At 37.0% G+C, this 20,913-nt stretch overlaps 1 protein-coding gene across 2 annotated transcripts in view; it reads left to right on the plus strand.

Annotated features, from left to right (window-relative positions):
* Positions 1–20,913, plus strand: part of LOC150103530 (hepatocyte nuclear factor 4-gamma-like) — an 80,663-nt gene that overhangs the window by 52,287 nt on the left and 7,463 nt on the right. For both annotated transcript variants that reach the window (XM_090398269.1, XM_090398271.1), the window contains 3 exons: positions 9,415–9,530; positions 10,910–11,059; positions 17,095–17,335. In XM_090398269.1, coding sequence (XP_090254395.1) covers positions 9,415–9,530; positions 10,910–11,059; positions 17,095–17,335 — 507 coding nt within the window. The remainder of the gene's footprint in view (positions 1–9,414; positions 9,531–10,909; positions 11,060–17,094; positions 17,336–20,913) is intronic.

A 20,913-nucleotide genomic window follows, 5' to 3' on the forward strand; every position in this document is an offset into this window, starting at 1 on the left:
CAGAGATAAGTTAAATATATAACTTCAACTGGTTTTGTCTCTTCTTCCTGTCGCAAATGCTTCGATGGAGACAAAATTAGAATCTGTTTCTCTGAGAATTACAAATACCGAATTTTCAGTTAAATGCGTCCAGCCCAAAATATAATTTGTTTACAAGTAGACAATATTAATGATTTATAGTATTTCCTCAAACGCATTTAAACACTAGTTTATTATAATGACACAAAATTCATCATCCAACGATTCAATCGTTTTTTTTGCATGCTTACTGTAGTTATTTAATTTTAGTAGTAGCATATACATATGTGTTATTTCGAATATTTTTTTTTAAATTTTCGACCTTTTTAAATTAATAAAATGGTGTTATTTAAATCACAATTGAGATGACACGATTTTCCTAAATAGAAAACGTAAATTGTATTTAAATATTTCATATAAATAAATGATTTTAAAATATAACTGCATATATGAGAGAAAAGACAGTGCTACATAATTGACTTTGCATTGCCTAATAAGTTTGCAATTTCTCATATTGTTTATGATTATAAATATTGTTACTAAAAAAAAGAAGAAAACTAAAATATAGAAACGAAGTCCGTTCACAGCAAGCCTTATCCTTATAAGGACTGGCTTAAAGGGGCGAAGCAAGAATGCTTTTCATCTTCCCCGTTATCTGTAGAGGGCAGTGTATGGATAAGATGTTATTGAGCAATTAAAGCTCTGATCATGGCAGGAGGGTAACAGCACTAGCCGAACCTCAGTTAGAACTTCATTGGCTACAGCATTGCCATCCATCACCCTCCAAGGGTATTGGATTGAATGAATCAATCGCCGCATCTCACGGTCGATTGATTCATGATTCACAGCAAGCAATGTTCTCTTTTCACTCTTTTATTTTTCTTATCCAGAAAATAAGTTGGAGAAAATTTTATCAACATTAAAGATAGAAAATAACATATTTAATTGTCTTATTCTTATAATACTGTAAAGAATATTATTGATGTAGCCATATTTTATAGCAAAATATAAAAAGAAACTTATATTTTAAATTTTAATTTAGAGTTTATGAGATTATTAACCTCTGGCATCGGTGTTGCCGTAATTTCAATAATTAAAAGACAAAAGAAAGCTTTACCTAGGAGCTTGTATTCGGCTTTTATGACTGGATCCATAATATAAATTGAAGCCAATTTTCCGCTCTATATTTTAGTTCTTATTCTTATATATATTTAATACGCTTTATGCGACTTAATTTTTTTTTGTTTGTTTGTTGAGTAATTTTTTAAGACAGGATATAATTTTATAACAATAAAAATATGCCCTACTTGTTTCTCTAGTTTTAATTAATTCTTTGGGGAGGCAGGAGATTGTGATATATAATTTAGTTTAACATGTATATTATTTCTGGGAAAATCCCATGTTACTCTTAATAAACTATTATAATTACGGCTATTTTGCCTGCTTCAGTTTAGGAGTGCCCCTGTTTAAATGTCATTGGCTATTTACTCACGGATTCTTAGGGCATTGTAGATGTAAATTTACCAAAAAGTATATGTAGCATAAGGAAGAGAAATTTACACATACCTTTTTCTGAGTGTTGCGGCTTTTTTTCTTTCTGCGATTTCCAAAAATTACTGAGTGTGTGGAGGGGGGGGGAGGCAATTTGGGAGAATTAAATTAGAAAAACCGGGGTTTTTTCAGTAATATATATATAAACATATTTATAAACATATTATATTATTATGTTATATAGGGTGGGGGTTGATTTTTTATATTTTATATGAGATGCCCATATATAGGGTAACGGATGGCAATGCTGAACCGATGAAGTTTAACTGAGGTTCGGCTGTTGCTGTTATCCTGGGTAAATGAGTTCGCTCTCTTAGGTTTTGACCTAAGGGAGCACTTTGAGTTACCGGGGAAAGTGTTCTCCGTCGCGGCCCGCTGAGGGGTACGTGCCGGTGAATTATTTTCCTCGGAATGAGCGGTTCTGCTCGGTACTCGAGGTTCACTGAGTAGAACCAACGCTGAGATTTGGACGGTCTTTCGCCCAAGAATGAGTAGCCTAGAGATCGTCCGATATTTTTGAGATATCACCTTTACTTACACATTACGGTGATTGATTTTATATGAGATGCCCATATAGGGTAACGGATGGCAATGCTGAACCAATGAAGTTTAACTGAGGTTCGGCTGTTGCTGTTATCCTGGGTAAATGAGTTCGCTCTCTTAGGTTTTGACCTAAGGGAGCACTTTGAGTTACCGGGGAAAGTGTTCTCCGTCGCGGCCCGCTGAGGGGTACGTGCCGGTGAATTATTTTCCTCGGAATGAGCGGTTCTGCTCGGTACTCGAGGTTCACTGAGTAGAACCAACGCTGAGATTTGGACGGTCTTTCGCCCAAGAATGAGTAGCCTAGAGATCGTCCGATATTTTTGAGATATCACCTTTACTTACACATTACGGTGATTGATTTTATATGAGATGCCCATATAGGGTAACGGATGGCAATGCTGAACCGATGAAGTTTAACTGAGGTTCGGCTGTTGCTGTTATCCTGGGTAAATGAGTTCGCTCTCTTAGGTTTTGACCTAAGGGAGCACTTTGAGTTACCGGGGAAAGTGTTCTCCGTCGCGGCCCGCTGAGGGGTACGTGCCGGTGAATTATTTTCCTCGGAATGAGCGGTTCTGCTCGGTACTCGAGGTTCACTGAGTAGAACCAACGCTGAGATTTGGACGGTCTTTCGCCCAAGAATGAGTGGCCTAGAGATCGTCCGATATTTTTGAGATATCACCTTTACTTTCACATTACGGTGATTGATTTTATATGAGATGCCCATACCATATAGGGTAACGGATGGCAATGCTGAACCAATGAAGTTTAACTGAGGTTCGGCTGTTGCTGTTATCCTGGGTAAATGAGTTCGCTCTCTTAGGTTTTGACCTAAGGGAGCACTTTGAGTTACCGGGGAAAGTGTTCTCCGTCGCGGCCCGCTGAGGGGTACGTGCCGTTGAATTATTTTCTTCGGAATGAGCGGTTGTGCTCGGTACTCGAGTGTCACTGAGTAGAACCAACGCTGAGATTTGGACGGTCTTTCGCCCCCGAATGAGTGGCCTAGAGATCGTCCGATATTTTTGAGATATCACCTTTACTTACACATTACGGTGATTGATTTTATATGAGATGCCCATATAGGGTAACGGATGGCAATGCTGAACCAATGAAGTTTAACTGAGGTTCGGCTGTTGCTGTTATCCTGGGTTAATGAGTTCGCTCTCTTAGGTTTTGCCCTAAGGGAGCACTTTGAATCTCCGGGGAAAGTGTTCTCCGGCACGGCCCGCTGAGGGGTACTTGCCGGTGAATTATTTTCCTCGGAATATGAGCGGTTCTACTCGGTACTCGAGTTTCACTGAGTAGAACCAACGCTGAGATTTGGACGGTCTTTCGCCCACGAATGAGTGGCCTAGAGATCGTCCGATATTTTTGAGATATCACCTTTACTTACACATACGGTGATTGATTTTCAATCCAATACCCTTGGAGGGTAATGGATAGCAATGCTGTAGCCAATGAAGTTCTAACTGAGGCTCGGCTATTGCTGTTACCCTCCTGCCATGATCAGAGCTTTAATTAATAGCTCAATAACACCTTATCCCTACACTGTCCTCTACAGATAACGGGGAATATGAAAAGCATTCTTGCTTCGCCCCTTTAAGCCAGTCCTTATAAGGACAATAAGGAAACAATATAGAAGACTTCTTCAGAAGCTTCGCTTTCACATTTTCAGCGAAGTTTATGTTTTTTTTGGTATATATATATATATATATATATATATATATATATATATATATATGCTTGCTCACAGTAGATCAAAAACACACTCGCATGAAAATCTCTGACAGTGCTTGGAGCATTTCAACAAGAATAAAACAGATTTTGTGCGTCCATTTGTTACTATGGATGAGAGTTTGATTCACCATTACACATTAGAAAACATCAGTCAAAACAGTGGAGAGAAGCCGGTTGTTCAGCACCAAAGAAGACAAGGTCATGGCATCGGTGTGTTTCGGGATGCTAAAGGCATTTTGTTTATTACTTATCTTGAAGAGGGTAAAACAATAACCGGGGAATATTGAATTAATAAGTAAATACATTAAAATTTTTCCCTTGAAGAATAATTAAAATTATTATTTATTACTTGCGTATAATGTTATGCTAATTAAACCCTGCAACCATCTGATGGCACCGGTTAACTCACTCTTGGTTAAAAAGAAAAACTTATATTATATGGTATTTTTAGGGTCTAGCTATTCACTGATGAAGCCTCGATAAAGGGGGGGGGGCTATTATATTATATTATGAGTTCGCTCTCTTAAGGTTTTTTCCTTAAGGGAGCGATTTGAGTCTCCGGGGAAAGTGTTTTCCGGCACGGCCCGGTGAGGGGCTTTGTCGGTGAATGCTTTTCTTCGGAATTTGAGCGGTGGTGATGGGTGGGATGCCATCATTGAGTGGAGCCAACTCGGAGATGGACGGTCTTTCGCCCACAATTGAGTGGCCTAGGGATCGTCCGAATTTTTAGAGACAGCTTTACTTATTCATAGGGTTTATTTCTTTGGTAATTTTAGGGTCTAGCTACCCACTGAGGAGACCTCAAAAAAGGTTGAAACCGGTGAGATTGCTGATATGAGTTCGCTCTTTTAAGGTTTTTTCCTTAACGGAGCAATTTGAGTCTCCGTGGAAAGTATTTTCCGGTGAGGGGCTTTGTCGGTGAATGCTTTTCTTCGGAATATGAACGGTGGTGGGTGGAAGGCCATCACTGAGTGGAGCCAACGCTGAGATGGACGGTGTTTCTCCCACAATTGAGTGGCCTAGGGATCGTCCGAATTTTTAGAGACGGCTTTACTTATTCATAAGGTTTATTTCTTTTTTGTCTGCGTTTTAAGATTTCGGGGGATTTAAGCTATGAGAGAGAGAGAGAGCAATTTGAGTCTCTGGGGGGAAGTGTTTCGCCGGTTAAAGATGGCACTACGTCATCTAGTGACACTAGTCTTGCTTCAAAAACTAAAGATTATTTTAAGAGATTGTTGGACATGCAAGTTGAACAAGTAAAATATTTTGAAAAGACTTAACATTTTCAATAAGGCACAACTTGCATTATATAAAGTATCTGAATTAACTGCTGTAAAATTAAAACCACATACTATAGCAGAGTCTTTTATTTTACCAGCATGTTGTGAAATAGTAAACATTATTTGGCAACGAAGCAAAAAAGGAAATTATGAAAATTCTTCATTCGGGAGATACAATAAAATTAAATATATATCGGGAAAACAGTTACTAATAAACTTTCCAAACAACATTTTGCTTTACAAATTGACGAGTCCACTGACATTAGCGGTAAAGCTCACATACTAGGATTCGTTTGTTTCCGTAATGAAAACCAAATAGAGAATCAATTTTTATGCTGCAGAGAACTTTCCGAATGCACAACAGGACAAGATATTTTAGACTCTATTACGTCATATTTAGAAAATTTTAAAATTTCATGGAAGCTGTGTGTAGGAATTTGTAAGGACGGTGCTCCACCAATGGTAGGCTCTATTAAAGGATTCGTTACCCTTGCAAAGATAATAAACCCAAATATTATATCTACGCACTGTTTTTTGCACAGAGAATCCTTAGATTCAAACATTACCGGCAACATTAAAACCTCTACTAGACCAAGTTGTAAATATGCTAATTACATCAAGTGAAGACCTTTAAAATCACGTTTTTTTTTTAAAAAAAATTTGGATATCTATGGAAGCAAAGCGCGAATCTTTGTTTTTGAACACTGAAATAAGATAGTTATCCAGTGGTAAAGTGCTATTCCAAATTTTTTAACTTCAGATTGAATTATTGGCCTTTTTTTCAAAATGAAGATAGAGATGCTTTTGTAAAATGTTTTAAAATGATATTTGGTGTGCTCAAATCGCATATTTAGCCCATATTTTTAATTATTTAAATAGCGTTAATTCAAGTATCCAAGGAGAAAATGAAAATATTTGATATTCACCGATAAATTATCAGCTTTTCAGAAAAAAAAGTGTCTCTTTGGAAAAACCGCATATCAGAAAAAAATACAGAAGATATGTTTCCTTCGCTCCATTATAAAAATGTCGAGGGAATTATTTCCGTTATAACAGAACATTTAACAATATTGGAAGCAAAGATTCCAAGCTACTTTCCTTCCTTAAATACACACAATTATGATTGGATATGAAATTTATTTGGCACAGTTAATACATCGAGTTGTGAATTGTCGTTACAAGAAGAAGAACAATTCGTTACCTTGTCAACGGATCGAACTGTAAAAATGAAATTCCCTAAAATAACTCTTGGGGAATTTTGGATTTTTGTCCAAGCCGAATACCCAGCTCTCTCCACAAGGGCACTGAAAATTTATTAGGTTTTCAACATCACATTTGTTTTCTCAATATTAACCAATATAAAAACTGAAAAGCGTGAATGACTTACTAAACATATAGACAAAGAGATGAGGGTATCTGCATCACATATTAGACCTGATATTACCGAAACCTGCAAAAGCCGACAAGCTGAAGTATCGCATTAAAATAAGTTCCATTTTTATAAAAAGCAAGTCCATTATATTTATATTGTTAGTTTTATGACCCTAATGATTTTGGTGTTCCCCAAATTTTTCTTATAATCAAAAGTGTTCCGTGATTTCGGAAAGGTTAAGAAGCACCGCTTTAGGGATTGGCACATTCAGGCAGGGCCTCTATCGGGGCCGTGCCAGTGGGTGCTTTTCCCTGGAATATGAGCGGTTCTGCTCAGTGGTAGGGTGAGCCTGTCACTGAGCGGAACCAACGCTGAGATGGTCGTTCTTTCGGTCACTCGTAATAAATGGTCTGGGGGTTCGCTTCATTTTTAAACATGCTCTTTACTTACACATAGGACTATTGTCATTGTATTCTATTGCTAAAAAAATCAAAACCTCCATAGCTTAGTTTTGGCGAAGTCATTTGGTTGGAATGATCTGCATTCGGATCTCGTCTGTGACCCAAAGAACCTTTATCGGAGATTATTATTATTATTATTATTATTATTATTATTAAAATTATTTTTTATTTAGTGTAAACAAGTTTAATATTATTGTTCGGCAGCCTTTCAAATGTTATCTTTTAACTCGTATAAATGAAGTCACTTTACATGTGTATACTTTATCCTTAATTAAATTCCATAGGAAAAACGAAACAATAAAACACTAAAGGGGTCGTGGCTATAAAACTGGTTCTTAAATCTTCAGAACATTCGAGAGTTTCTTTAAATTGATTACACTGCTGACCGATATATGGATTAGTCTGAGAAATTCGCCTAAATTCTCGTTGCACGTAAATCACTATATATATATTAATGCAAAGCCCATCTCCTGGAGGAGATATATGATGCTATGCATTAAAGGCAAGGGGGGGGGGGTGGCGGGCACTACCCAGACCGGTTTCGACCTTTATTGAGGTCTCATCAGTGGGAGCCAGGCTAGGAAATACCAAGGTTAAGTAATACAGAGCTTATAAGTATTTTACCAAAACAAGTTACCAAAAGGTGCTTTGACTTTATTAAATAAAAATCTCAGGATGAGAGATAGATGCAGAAAGTTTTTTACCTTGGGTATAATATATATATATATATATATATTAAATATATGATCAATTGATCCCCATGATCAATTGCTTATTTAGGTTCTGATTTTCGCCTTCTGGTTACAGTCGTGAAGATGACATTTCGTTGTGAATTTAACATCAATTCCTTTTGGAAAACAAATCCACGTAATTTTTATTATTAATATTATGAATCACCAGGGGGACACCTTTTCCCATGCTCACCAATTTATGATCATCATTTATTTTTATTTATGTTATTTTTTTAATTTTTTATTTTTGTTCATTTTACAACAGACTTATGGCACCTCGCCTGTTGAAGCAGAAACGTACGACTTTTTTTTTTTTTTTTGCAAAAATAAGTGTAGTGGTAATAGTTTCTACTATGGTCACTAGATGGCGATACGTATTACATCGCTAACAGCTCGTAAGGAATGTGTACAAATAACCAGTCATTGGGGATAAACAGAATTGTTTTTGTAGAAAGAAAAATTTGTTGCTGTGATGCTTACTTTGGTGGATAAGATATTGTTAGTGAAGCAACACATTTTTCTTTTCACTAGAACAATTCTGTTCACCCCCATTGACTGGGAATTTGCACGCATTCATTACGAGCTGTCAGCAGTACACTTGCGTTTTATAGAACTCTCATTTGCACGTATTCGCAAATAATGCATGTGGTACAACGCCCTCTATCGGTTAAAAATTAAAGTAACTTTTTTCTTTCCCTCCAAAAAAAAATCTTCCTCCTTGCGATTCACTTTCATGCCAACCACACTCTGATATACCATTCTAATTTTTATGAATTATTGAAATATCTAAGAACTTATGGGACATCCTGTATACTCGTATATCATTTCGGCGACATGAATTTTATAGGAATAGTGGTTATTCAAGATCGAGCATTATTTCAAAGTCAAATGTATGTAGAAACTATGAAAGTTTCGTAAATTTAATACGAGCGTCTACAAAAAAAGTACTTTTGAATTGTTCCGACAAGGAACACTTTATTTTGGTTCAAAACCATTTCAACCCCTGTTTCCAGTGTCAATTTTTTGGTGATAATTTCAGGAAGAATTTGTTCCACAATTTTTTTTTCTACTGGACAATTGAAAAGAAAAAAACCGTATCAATATACTAAGATAACTAAACTGAATTTGTATATAATTTTTATATGTCTAGTTATTTATTATGAAATATTATTATAAATAATTATCATTAATATAAACATCAATACTTTTAATAAAATACTTGTACATTTTTTATAATATTTTATTAAACAATATAAAATGTTATTAATATAATTGTTATTGTTAAATAAATAGACATTTTTATATACAGCTTTATGTATAATATATAAGAAAATTTTATTTCTGTTGCGTTAAGTTAAAAAAAGCAACTAATTGAATGATAATTAACATTTTTCAGATTACTATAGAAAATGGTCTTCAAGGATTTTTTTTAGAAAAAAATGTCTCGTATTATATTATATGAGAAAGAAATATAATTATGTAATATATTTTTGGTTTCATTTAATAAAAATAAATTTAGTTGAATGTTAAAATTTTTCTTCAGTTCTTGTAATAAAGTAACTACACGTGCAGACGAATTATATACATCTGCTGAAATTATTTACAAATACGATAATAATCTTGTTCGTAATTTTTTCTAGATTTCCCGAAAAGTATTTGTTTGAAGCATTAATTTGAAATAAATAATTATTCATAATATGATTTTTTTTTGTGTATATTTTTAGCTGTTCAGAATGAACGCGATAGAATTAGTTGCAGACGACAAGGTTATGACGAAAGTTTGAACAGCTCCACCGTGTCCATATCGACGTTACTGAACGCCGAATTATTTTCGCTTCAAGTAAGTTAATGTGATTTGAATTTCTTCTCCTAATTTCTGTTAGTTTCGTACTTTATTCACTGTATCGCCTTTGTGATTTTTTTCATTCGATTCTGAAGTTGACACATTTTCAAATCTCCAAAGAAAGGCGCATAAAAATAATTAAAAAACATTTTTTTTTTTTCAAAAAGGCAAACATTATATATATATAATTTTCGAAAATAAAAGAAACTAGTGGCGCCACCTGTTGTATCTTTTTGTTGTCGAAGCAGCAACCTTCATTAGTGTTGTGTCAACTGTTTATGACATTTGTTTCATTAGAAGCCGAGTTATATTGCTAAGAGTGACAGTGTGTTTTGACGAACGGTCGGTCGTCACGATATTCATGCCCTACGCGACGAATTCTCGCTATTAATCACTTCAGAACGTCGAGATAAAACTCGCCATTGACCTTTTGACCAGGCGGAACGAATTCTTTGTGGATAATGCCCTTGGAATCGTAGAAACAAATTAGATTGACTTTACTTTTGACTTCTCCAAGCGACTTATTTTCGGATGCCCTTCTTCTGGAGGTCTCCACTCAGCAGTCTAGCGCTTTGTTTCGGACTCATAATCAAAACACCACGTTTCCTCACCAGTAACGATCGTTTCAAGGAAGTTTGAGTCCTTACAAGCGGTTTTAATGAGTCCTTGCAGTGTTCAATTCGATAAATTTTTTGGTCGTCGGTCAACTTGTGGGGAACGAATCGCGAATTCAATTTGCGAAGGCCCAAACTCTCGGTCAAAATTTTGTGCACAGTTGATTTTGGAATCCCCAATTCATCTTCAATCAATCTCACGGACGATTTCGGGTTTTCTTTGATGAAATCACGCACTTTTTGGATGTCAACTTCGCTCAGTTCAGTTTTTGGACTGCCCGGCTTTTCATCGTCCTCAAGCGTCTCACGACCACTTTGAAATCGCTTAAACCACTCGTCAACTTGAGTACGGGATAAGCATTCATCACCGTATGCTTTTTGAAACATTTTGGTAAAACTTTTACCAAGTTTAACATAAAAGTCAATCGCAGTTCTCTGTTTGAATCTCATTTTCCGACCGTTCGTCAAAACACACTGTCACTCTTAGCACTATAACTCCGCTTCTAATGAAACAAATGTCATAAACAGTTGACACAGCACTAATGAATGTTGCCGCTTTCGACAACAAAAAAGATACAACAGGTGGCCCGCTAGTTTCTTCTATTTTCGAAAAGTTCGTTTTATTTTTTATTTTTTGGACAGTGGGTGTATATATATATATATATATATATATAAAGAAATGTTTGTATTTTTTTTAAAGTTAGAGTAGTGTTGTTGGAGAATAAGGATACTAAAAATTACTAATGTTAATATTTTTTTCAGAAAAATCATATCAATATGGACACATCCCTTGCAAATAAAAAAGTTGCCACTATCAGCGATGTTTGTGATTCCATGAAGCAGCAATTACTTGTTTTGGTCGAATGGGCGAAATACATTCCTTCGTTCTCCGAACTGGCTCTTGACGATCAGGTAAGTGTAAAAGTGTGCATATATGGTTATATAATCTCGCCGCTGCTTGAAAATCAAACTGTCCCACTAATGTTGAGGTTTAGAGTATTTTGTTGCTGTAGACCGATTAGATCCGACGAATTATATAAACTGCTATCCATTGTATGCCAGTTTATATTAATGCTATGATTATTATATTTTTAGGTGCAAGTTTATCGAATTATTTATAGGATACACGATAAAACATAAAACAACATTACAACTATAGCACAAAGTAAAAATATATTAAAAATTTATGTTTAATTTGATACATAACATTAAACACCATAAAATTTATAGCATATATCTATAATATATTAAATAGAAGAAAATGAAATTGAATGGGCCCTTTTTAGGACTTCAAGGGTAACGAATGGCAATGCTGTAGCCAATGAAGTTTTAACTGAGGCTCGGCTATTGCCGTTTCCCAGCCATGACTAGAGCCTTTAGCTCAATAACACTCCATCCACACAGATTCTTTTCATTCAGATGACGGGATAAAGAGTCAAGGACTCAGGGCATCGCCCAGTTCTTTTAAGAACTTTAAGAAATTGAATGGGATGGATGAACCCATGGGACGGTAATGGAGGGCAGTGCTGTAGCCAATGAAGTTCTAACTGAGGCTAGTTAACCTCCTGCCATGATCAGAGCTTTAATAGTTCAATAACTCCTTATCCCTACACTGTCCTCTACAGATAACGGGAAAGATGAAAAGCATTTTTGCTTCGTCCCTTTAAGCCAGTCATAAGGAAAGGATATTGATATGTCTGTTGGGTGAATTTGGGAAAAGAAATTACCCTTGGAGGGTAATGGATGGCAATGCTGTAGCCAATGAAGTTTTAACTGAGGCTCGGCTATTGCTGTTACCCTCCTGCCATGATCAGAGCTTTAATAGCTCAATAACACCTTATCCCTACACTGTCCTCTACAGATAACGGGGAAGATTAAAGCATTCTTGCTTCGCCTCTTTAAGCCAGTCCTTATAAGGATAAGGATATTTCTGTTAAACGTTGACGGACTTTTGATGAGAACGGACGTGTTATTTTCGACTGAGCCTGATTACATTGCATACAAGGTTTCTTAGTAATCTAACATTGCACTGGCGCTGACACAGTTTGATTCGTATTGTCTCCCCCTCTGCACGAAACATGCTAGATGTCAAATGGCCGGCAGGCCCCACCCGCAATGAGGATCAGTGGTGGATTTAAGGTTTTATAGGGAGGTAGGTTTCTGAACTGTGGCCAAGTGAGATGTTGATACTCCTTTTCCCCAATTAGTAGGTTTCAACAAGGCTTAATTTGCTAGTAGACCAACTCAGTCTACAGGACACTTGCTGGCAGGCTTCAAGCCCTGCGGGATTATATACTGATAGTAGTCCATCCAGGTCTACAGGAGGCCCCTAGCCCTGCGGGATTATTTATACTGCTGTCAACCAATTTCTGCTGGCAAGAAATTGCCACTTTGACATGGAAAACATCAAAGAACAGATCCAGATCCTTAATAAGAAGCAGTCCATAGAGGTACTGAAACTTATAATAGGCAAACTAGAATCTGACTGGCCAGGATTTATAAAACAATACATACACTCTAATGATCAGGATGGAGAGGAGAATGAGATTTCACAAGATGAACTCATTGCTTCTGTGTCACCAAAATCCCCCTGTCAAAACAATTCTCAGGGAGAGCACCACTAACAAAAGAAGAAGAAATATTGAAGACCAGATGGATGAAGACATACCAACATTAGATGTCCCGAGGAACACCGGAAAGGTTCCACCAGTAATACTAAGGGACAAGGACAAATGGACCACTGTCACATCAGCCCTTAGGGAACATAAAATCTCATATTCCTGGGTTAAAATCAAGATGAAGTAGCCAAAATCCAGCCAGCCTCAGTCACTGACTACAGACAGTTGACAAGATTAATGGACAGCAAAAGTCTTCCATATCACACCTTTGCTTTACCCAGTGTAAGAATCTCAAAGTAGTACTTCGCGGGGTAACCTAAGGTGTCACCTGTGAAGAAATCACTGCTGAGTCGGAGCCTAACACCAGTGAAAGTGAGCAGGATGCTCAGGGCAGATAAACGGCCAATGCCACTGTTACTCAGAAATTGATAAGGCACAGAAAGAGATATATGAACGGACAGCGATCTGTGGCCTCAGAATTTCTACTGAACCACTAAGGAAGAAGTCGACAGCTGGGCAGTGCCATAGGTGCCAAATGTTTGGCTATGCCCAAAAACTTTGCAAGGCAAATTACAGGTGTTTAAAATGTGGCGAGGGACACCAGACCGTCATGTGTACAAAGCCAAGATCCATACCAGCTAAATGCACCAACTGTGAAGGACCTCACCCCGCCAACTACGAGGGATGCATTACACACCCAAATAATCGAGGGTCGGCAAAGCTACCCTTCCAACACATTTCAACGATGCTCAAGACAGCCGTGCAAGTCGCGCCCCGGTCCAAATTATCTCCAGCTTGACAACTCAGGAAAGGAAACAAATGCCCAAAACTTATGCAGATGCAGCACGAACAAAGGCTGCTCTATTTCATGATCAAACAAGCTCAAATGTAACATCAGTACTAACTGCCTCACTAGCTACCATGTTACAAGAATTCAGTATGACAAATCCTTCGCCATCCTCCACGAAAAGATTCCTGCAATACCCACTCAATTCTGACAGCCCTCAATAATGAATAAAAGAAAATTCCATCCCAACCTCTCTCATGATCACTGCATGGAACGCCAATGGACTGAATAACAAAATCCTAGAATTACAAGGGTTCACTCACAGACACAATCCTGACATAATACTGGTAAATGAAACACGTCTCAGGCCAGCTAATAACCCCAAATTACGGAACTATATTATGTACAAAACAGATAGACTCACCAGCAGCGGAGGAGGAACAACTATATACATTAAAAATTACCTAAGCCACAATGTTCTGACCAATTCAAAAACCAAGAACCTAGAGATAACAGGCATTGAAGTTCATACCAACAAGGCTGGCAGTACCAAAATCTATGCTGTATATAATTCACCCAGCATTTCATTACTAGTATCTGACTTGGACACCATTCTCGACTTCACAGATTCCATCATCATGGCTGGTGACTTTTACTCCAAACATACAGCCTGGCATAGCTCCACAATCAACGACAAAGGTCGAACTCTAAATCATTACTCAACGCAACATTCTATTGTTGTAACTGGACCCACAGAGCCCACCCATCACAGCTCAGCTGGAAGTTCAGATGTACTTGACATAGTCGTCCTCAAAAACATCAGATACCAATACCAGCTGGAAACAATAAATGAACCTTGTCCGATCACAACCCTATTCTGCTACAACTCGGTACATAAGAACAGTTCTCCCCTCCCCACTCTTTCATATCTTGGGACAAACTCTCCAGAATCCTACCTGATCACATTGGCCCAGTCCCTGCTATTCACACTGAAGAGGAGATAGAATTGGCTGCAGACAACCTTACCAGTCAAAACAAAACAGCCAATTACCCAAACTACAGTCTTTCACCCAAGTGGTCGGATCCCCCGAGGAAATCATGGATTTAATCAGACTGAAAAACAAAACCAGAAAGAGGTACCATAACACAAGAGCCCCTCAAGGTAAAACAAATTTGAATAAATTAAACAGAAAAGTCCGAGAAGCCCTCCAAAACCATCGAAACCAAGAATAGTAATCTAAGCTAACGAAATTAAACCCAGAAGATAACTCCATTTGGAAGTTCCTGAGAACCTTCCGCACTAAAAGGCAACTTTTACCCCCAATTCAGACCACAAAGGGAATAGCCCATACTAACAAGGAAAAAGCAGAGGCTCTGGCGGATAGCTTGGAAACTCAATGCAACCCCTCATATGAAAATTTGAACATCAATCTCATCTACAAGGTTTACCGCCGAGTCAGGCAGGCAATAACACCTATCACAACAAAAAGATGACCCAGAACCTTTCACACCCACTTCTCCAACAGAAGTTATAAATATCATAACCCACCTGAACAACAATAAAGCTCCAGGTTCAGATGGAATTACAAACAAAATAAACTACTCCCAAGAAAAGCCATTGTACATCTAGTCAACATTAATGTCATCCTCAGACTCAAGTATTTCCCCTTAACATGGAAGATAGCAGATGTCACGCCAATCAAAAAAGATTGGAAAAAACACCCAACTCCCTGAAAGTTACAGACCTATCAGTCTTCTGTCTAACCTTGGAAAGATCGCAGAAAGAGTAATCCTTACACGACTTCAATCACAAACGGATAAACTAGGTATTCCCAAATGAGCAATTTGGATTTAGAATAAACCTAGTTCAGCAGATCCACAGGCTGATAGAATTCATCTCCGAAGGCATCAACCGGAATCTTCATACAGCTGCAGTCTTTTTAGATGCTGCAAAGGCTTTTGATAAGGTGTGGCATCAGGGTCTTCTCTACAAGCTCATCACATTCAATATGCCTACTAATCTAGTTAAAATAATTCACTCATACCTCAGAGACAGATACATGCAATTCAAAATAAATGAAACTGTGTCAACCAGACGCAAGGTTCTGGCGGGAGTGCCGCAGGGCTCACTCTTGGCCCCCTTGCTGTTTTCTATCTATATTGCTGATATCCCTCAAAACCCAAGCTCAACAATCACTGCATTATATGCTGATGACACTGCATTATTAGCAAGATCTCTCAGCCCCAAACTAGCTCTCAAAAGACTCCAAAACAGTATTCACACACTAGAGAAATGGTTGATGGACTGGAGAATTCAAGCCAACCCACAGAAGAGTTCAGCCATGCTGTTCACTAGAAAAAAGCCTCAAATCAAGGAAGATATACATTTACTAGGAGATAAAATCCCATGGCAGAATACAGTCAAATATCTCGGCGTAATTCTCGATAAAAAACTACAATTCACCAATCATTTAGAACACATAAGTAATAGCGCAGCTCTACCCCATGATCAACAGAAAAAGTAAATTCGATACTCAGAACAAACTGCTCATATACAAGATGGTAATACGCCCAGTCATCACTTACGCATCTCCTGCATGGAGTCATACCTGGAACACAAATATTCAAAAGCTGCAGAGAATACAAAACAAATGTCCGAGAATGTGTTTGAATGCCCCGTGGTTTATCAGAAACTCCAAGATTCACAGAGAAGTCAACATTCCCTACATCACATCCCTCCTCCATGGCCTAGCTGAAAAGTTCTAAGACAATTAATTATCCGAACCCACTGATCAAGCAAGCTTTAGACTGTAATGAAGCAGATTTCTGCAAATACAAGAGACCCAAATCAATTCTATGCTCAGCTGAACACAGTTAATCTCACTGCCCTTTCAGGACGAGCTTAAAGCTCAATAATTCTCCATTCAAAAAACTTTCCTTTTCAGATGGATGGGAATATGAAAAGCATTTATGCTTCACCCATCAAGTCAGTAACGTTCTACGTTCTGCGTGATATTTCTGTTGTGAGATTGGAGATGTGAAAAAGATAATCGACCGTGAGATGCGATGATTAATACTCTTGGAGGGTAATGGATGGCAATGCTGTAGCCAATGAAGTTCTAACTGAGGCTCGGCTATTGCTGTTACCCTCCTGCCATGATCAGAGCTTTATATAGCTCAATAACACCTTATCCCTACACTGCCCTCTACACATAACGGGGAATGTAATAATTTCTGCACATATTTAATCGTGTAGTTTTATTTTCGATTGGCTGAGAGAAAATAGTTTAAAAAATAAAATAAAATAAGAAAATTAAAAAATACATGAAATAAATTAAACTTTATTCATTACAAAATTTAAGAAAGCAATATTTGATTTATTACATAAAGCAGCGAATAAAACGTTTTTACATAAAACAACAAAATCATGCAAAAATAACGTTGATTTGTTGTTTAATTAAGAAGTACGTTCATCTAACTAAACCTCAGTAGTATCATCATCATAAGAAATTTCTAAAACACTTTATATGCATTTGTTATAGGTGGCGCTTCTTAGAGCTCATGCTGGTGAACATCTGCTGCTAGGCCTAGCACGTCGATCGTTACATCTGAAGGATTGTCTTTTGTTAGGTAATGATTTTGTCATGCTTAGGCATTCGCCTGATATTGAGATCAGCAGGATCGGATGTAGGATTATAGACGAACTGGTAACAACATTACGTGAAATCCGCATTGATGATACAGAATTTGCTTGTTTAAGAGCAATTATATTTTTTGATCCGTGTAAGTATAAAGATGAATATTTGTTGAACTTAAATAAATAAATGCTCTCATTAGATTGATTTCAACTATGGAGATATAAACTGAAGGGTCAAGAAAGTGTTTACGCAAGAAATTATATTCTTGTTCAATCTTTTTATACAAGTGTAAGCAAACGAAGTTTGCGCGTGAAGTATCTTCACGACTAGACTGCTTGCATATACTATCGACTTCACATCAGTTGGCTTAATGTAATATAATGTATATTGTTCTGTATTATGGGAAGATTCACTATCCATACCTGTTGCGATCTTTATTAGGGTCTCATCAGTGGCAGCTAGACTCAGGAAAATACTGAGGTTAAATCAATGAAGGGTTTTATTATTATTATTATTATCTGAGACCTCCTGGGAGTCAAGGACCATCGAGGGAGGCTGTAAATTATCCAACCCAGCTATCATACCTTCCCTTGAATTTATTTACACTAGATGCACTCACTACCCCTAAGAGCAAATCATTCCACTCACTCACTGCTCTCTGGGAGAAAAAACTTACCCCTCTTACCCCTTTCTTGACTGAGAACAACCTTAGTTTCCATGGATGCCCCCGTGTTCTCTCTCCGCCTTCCATATAACGAAAAATTTCATGATTTGAAATGCTTTAACACCTAGTCAAACGTTTATAGACCTCTATCGTATCACCTGTCTTCCTCCTGTTAACCAGATTCTGTAATCCACATACTCACAATCTCATAATCTAAATCCCATAATCCGGATATAATCTTTGTAACTCTTCTTTGCATCCTTTCCACAGCTTCTTTATCCCCTTGGAACCAGGGAGGCCAAATCTGCGCACAATAATCCAGGTTTGGTCTTATCAAAGCCTTATAAAGAGGCAAAATGACTTCCTTATCCTTACATGTCAAGGTTCGCTTCAGCATAGCAGTTATCCTCTGAGTCGTATTTGCAACTTTTGCTATGTGATCTTTGAACTTTAAATTCTTATCCACCAATACATCCAGATCCCTTGCCTCTTTAGTTTCTTGTAGCATAACCCGGCTAATATAATATGCCACTGGAACTCTAATCACGCCAAAGTGCATAACTTTACACTTACTAACATTAAACTGATAGCCATTTTCGTTTGCCCACATTTCCATCCTATTGAAATCATTTTGTAATTGCTGAATATCAGTAGAATCCCTGATTGCCATGCCTATCTTCGCATCATCGGCAAACAATTGCAAATCTAATGATAGACAAAAAAGATGATAGATTTAAACAAAAAAAAATCATTTATTGGTCAAGATTTACATGATGCAAGAATGTTAGATCTAGTAATAAATCTGACGCTAAAGGAGGTAACTGTTTCGCTTCCAACTGGTGATTTATAATCAGGCAGTTTTCATTTTGGCGGAAGTGACAATTCTTGTAAAAGCTATAACTGGTTGCATTTTATGGAACCAATTTGTGAAACATGAGAAATCATCGAGTTTTTTTTTTCGACATAATCACCCTTAAGACTAATACATTTATTCTTTTCACTCCACTTTATTGCTTGACAAACCCTGCTCAAAGAAATAATCGAACTTTCAAAATACCAGTTTCCACCATAAAGTGGCTTCTGCAAACAATTCTTCAACGTTGGTTCCGATAATTTTTGTTAATTCCAATGGTATATTAGTGTTATTCATGGTCTTATTTTTTGGCAAAAATAATCCTCATCTTCTGTCTTAATTTTTAAAACACCCACATCTTGAGACAAATGTATACTCAAATTTTGTAGGAAACATTTTAATTAAAATATTCTTATTCTGATCTGTTCTCGAGTTATCTCTAAAAGAGATTGCTATTTTTGGAATGAATCCACTTTTCAATCTTTCATGGATAAATGTTACGAACGTAGCCTCTTCGGTATCCAAGAAATTAAGTTTTCTCTTTCACTGAAGGCATTCAAGATACTTCAAGAATTGAATTAGTTCGAAATTCAATTCTTGGATTGGTTTGGTTCTCTAGAGCAGTATTTCCGAATTATTTTAAATCTAGTTCGTAATGTTATTAATTATTTGGTATTTACCCCCCCCCCCCACCCCACCGCCAGTTATTAACAAGTGCAGCAGCTATTCAACACTCCATACTTCAAAGTCATCGGACAAAATTTTCTTCTCTTTCTTTCATTCTTCCTTCTACTGCTACCCGCTTTTGGATTTGAAATTAATTAATGATTTGATGAATTAAAAACCAGCAGAAGAAAATGCATTATTTTATTACTTCTGCAGCAGATGAAATACTATAGATGATGTATTATTTCTATATTAATTTGAAAAAGGTGTTTTAGTCCTTTTTCCAGATATTTTAAAATATATTATCCATTTACAAATTTTTAAAGGATATTTATTTTTCAATATAATTTTCATCTATATTTTATTCGATAACGTTTTTTTACTTTTTCTTACTTATCACAAAGATGGATTTTTATTGTTACTAAATGTATATACAGTTTTAGTCAAATTTGGCTTTTTTTTGCTGGCTCAAATTTATTAATGCAGTTATGCGAAACTGGTAGAGAATAGAGCGGCTATTAAAAGGCTGGATTTAAACTAATTGCAGGGAACAAGAACCCATGCCTCATTATCGGCAAGGAACTCCATGTTTGTTTGTTTTTAAACAATTTTCTTCAAAATGGCTACAATGAACGCATTGTCCCAAGACTGCTTAACAATACACGATTGGAGATTAATGACCAGGAAAACAGAGGCTTTATCGTTCTCTCACATATTAGCCCTATTTCCATCAAACTAACAAAAATAATAACATCCTATCAAAATGGTATTAACTCCCTTTATTAGGATGAGACCCTTACTCCGACCTGTAAAACCTTAATTTTATTTTTTCCTGGAGAAAAAAACCCTCTACTTCTGTATGAGACCGGCTAACTCAACTTTAGTCGAAAGAGACCAGATAAATGTTCCTCACGGAATCGAACCCGGGTCATTCCGAACAAAGGGCTTCACCGACTGAGCTACGGAGGCGCTAAAACCTTAACATGGCCCACTTATTAGTAAAATTCCGAGTATCTATCGACTATGGTCAGAATGCGGGTCATATTATGGACAGGAAAAAAAAATCTATCGTGCAACGCATTTAGGAACACATCAGAAATATTGAAAAGTTGTAAAAGGTGTTGGAATAAATTTGTAAATAATTCAATTTTTTTTTAATTTTATAGCTAAAATACTTTGGCCAGGAAATTATAAAAATAGATTCCGATCTATTTGTTTTTTGCTTAAAGAAAATGAGTCCAAGTTTTCATTGGCTAAATTTTCTAATACAGGCCATCAGTAGGGAACTTTGACAGGCTTCTGTCCAAAAAGCAGGGGCGCGCCGGCCATCTGTGCGATGCACACAGGTGCCAGGATAGTAAAGGTGCCAAAGAGGAGGAAATACTTAAAAGAAAACGTTTTTTTAAAAGTGATTTTTTTATTGGAGGGGGGGGGGGATATAAGCGCCAACTAAAGTTTTGCACACAGTCACCGGACACTGCTGGCGTGCTACTGGGTATAGGGGCGCCAACTAAAGTTTTGCACACAGGCGCCGGACACT

The sequence above is a fragment of the Typopeltis vanoorti genome, chromosome 9 (assembly GCF_054136105.1).
Source record: "Typopeltis vanoorti isolate ZY-2024b chromosome 9, IOZ_Tvanoo_1.0, whole genome shotgun sequence".
NCBI classification, from domain to species: Eukaryota; Metazoa; Arthropoda; class Arachnida; order Uropygi; family Thelyphonidae; genus Typopeltis; species Typopeltis vanoorti.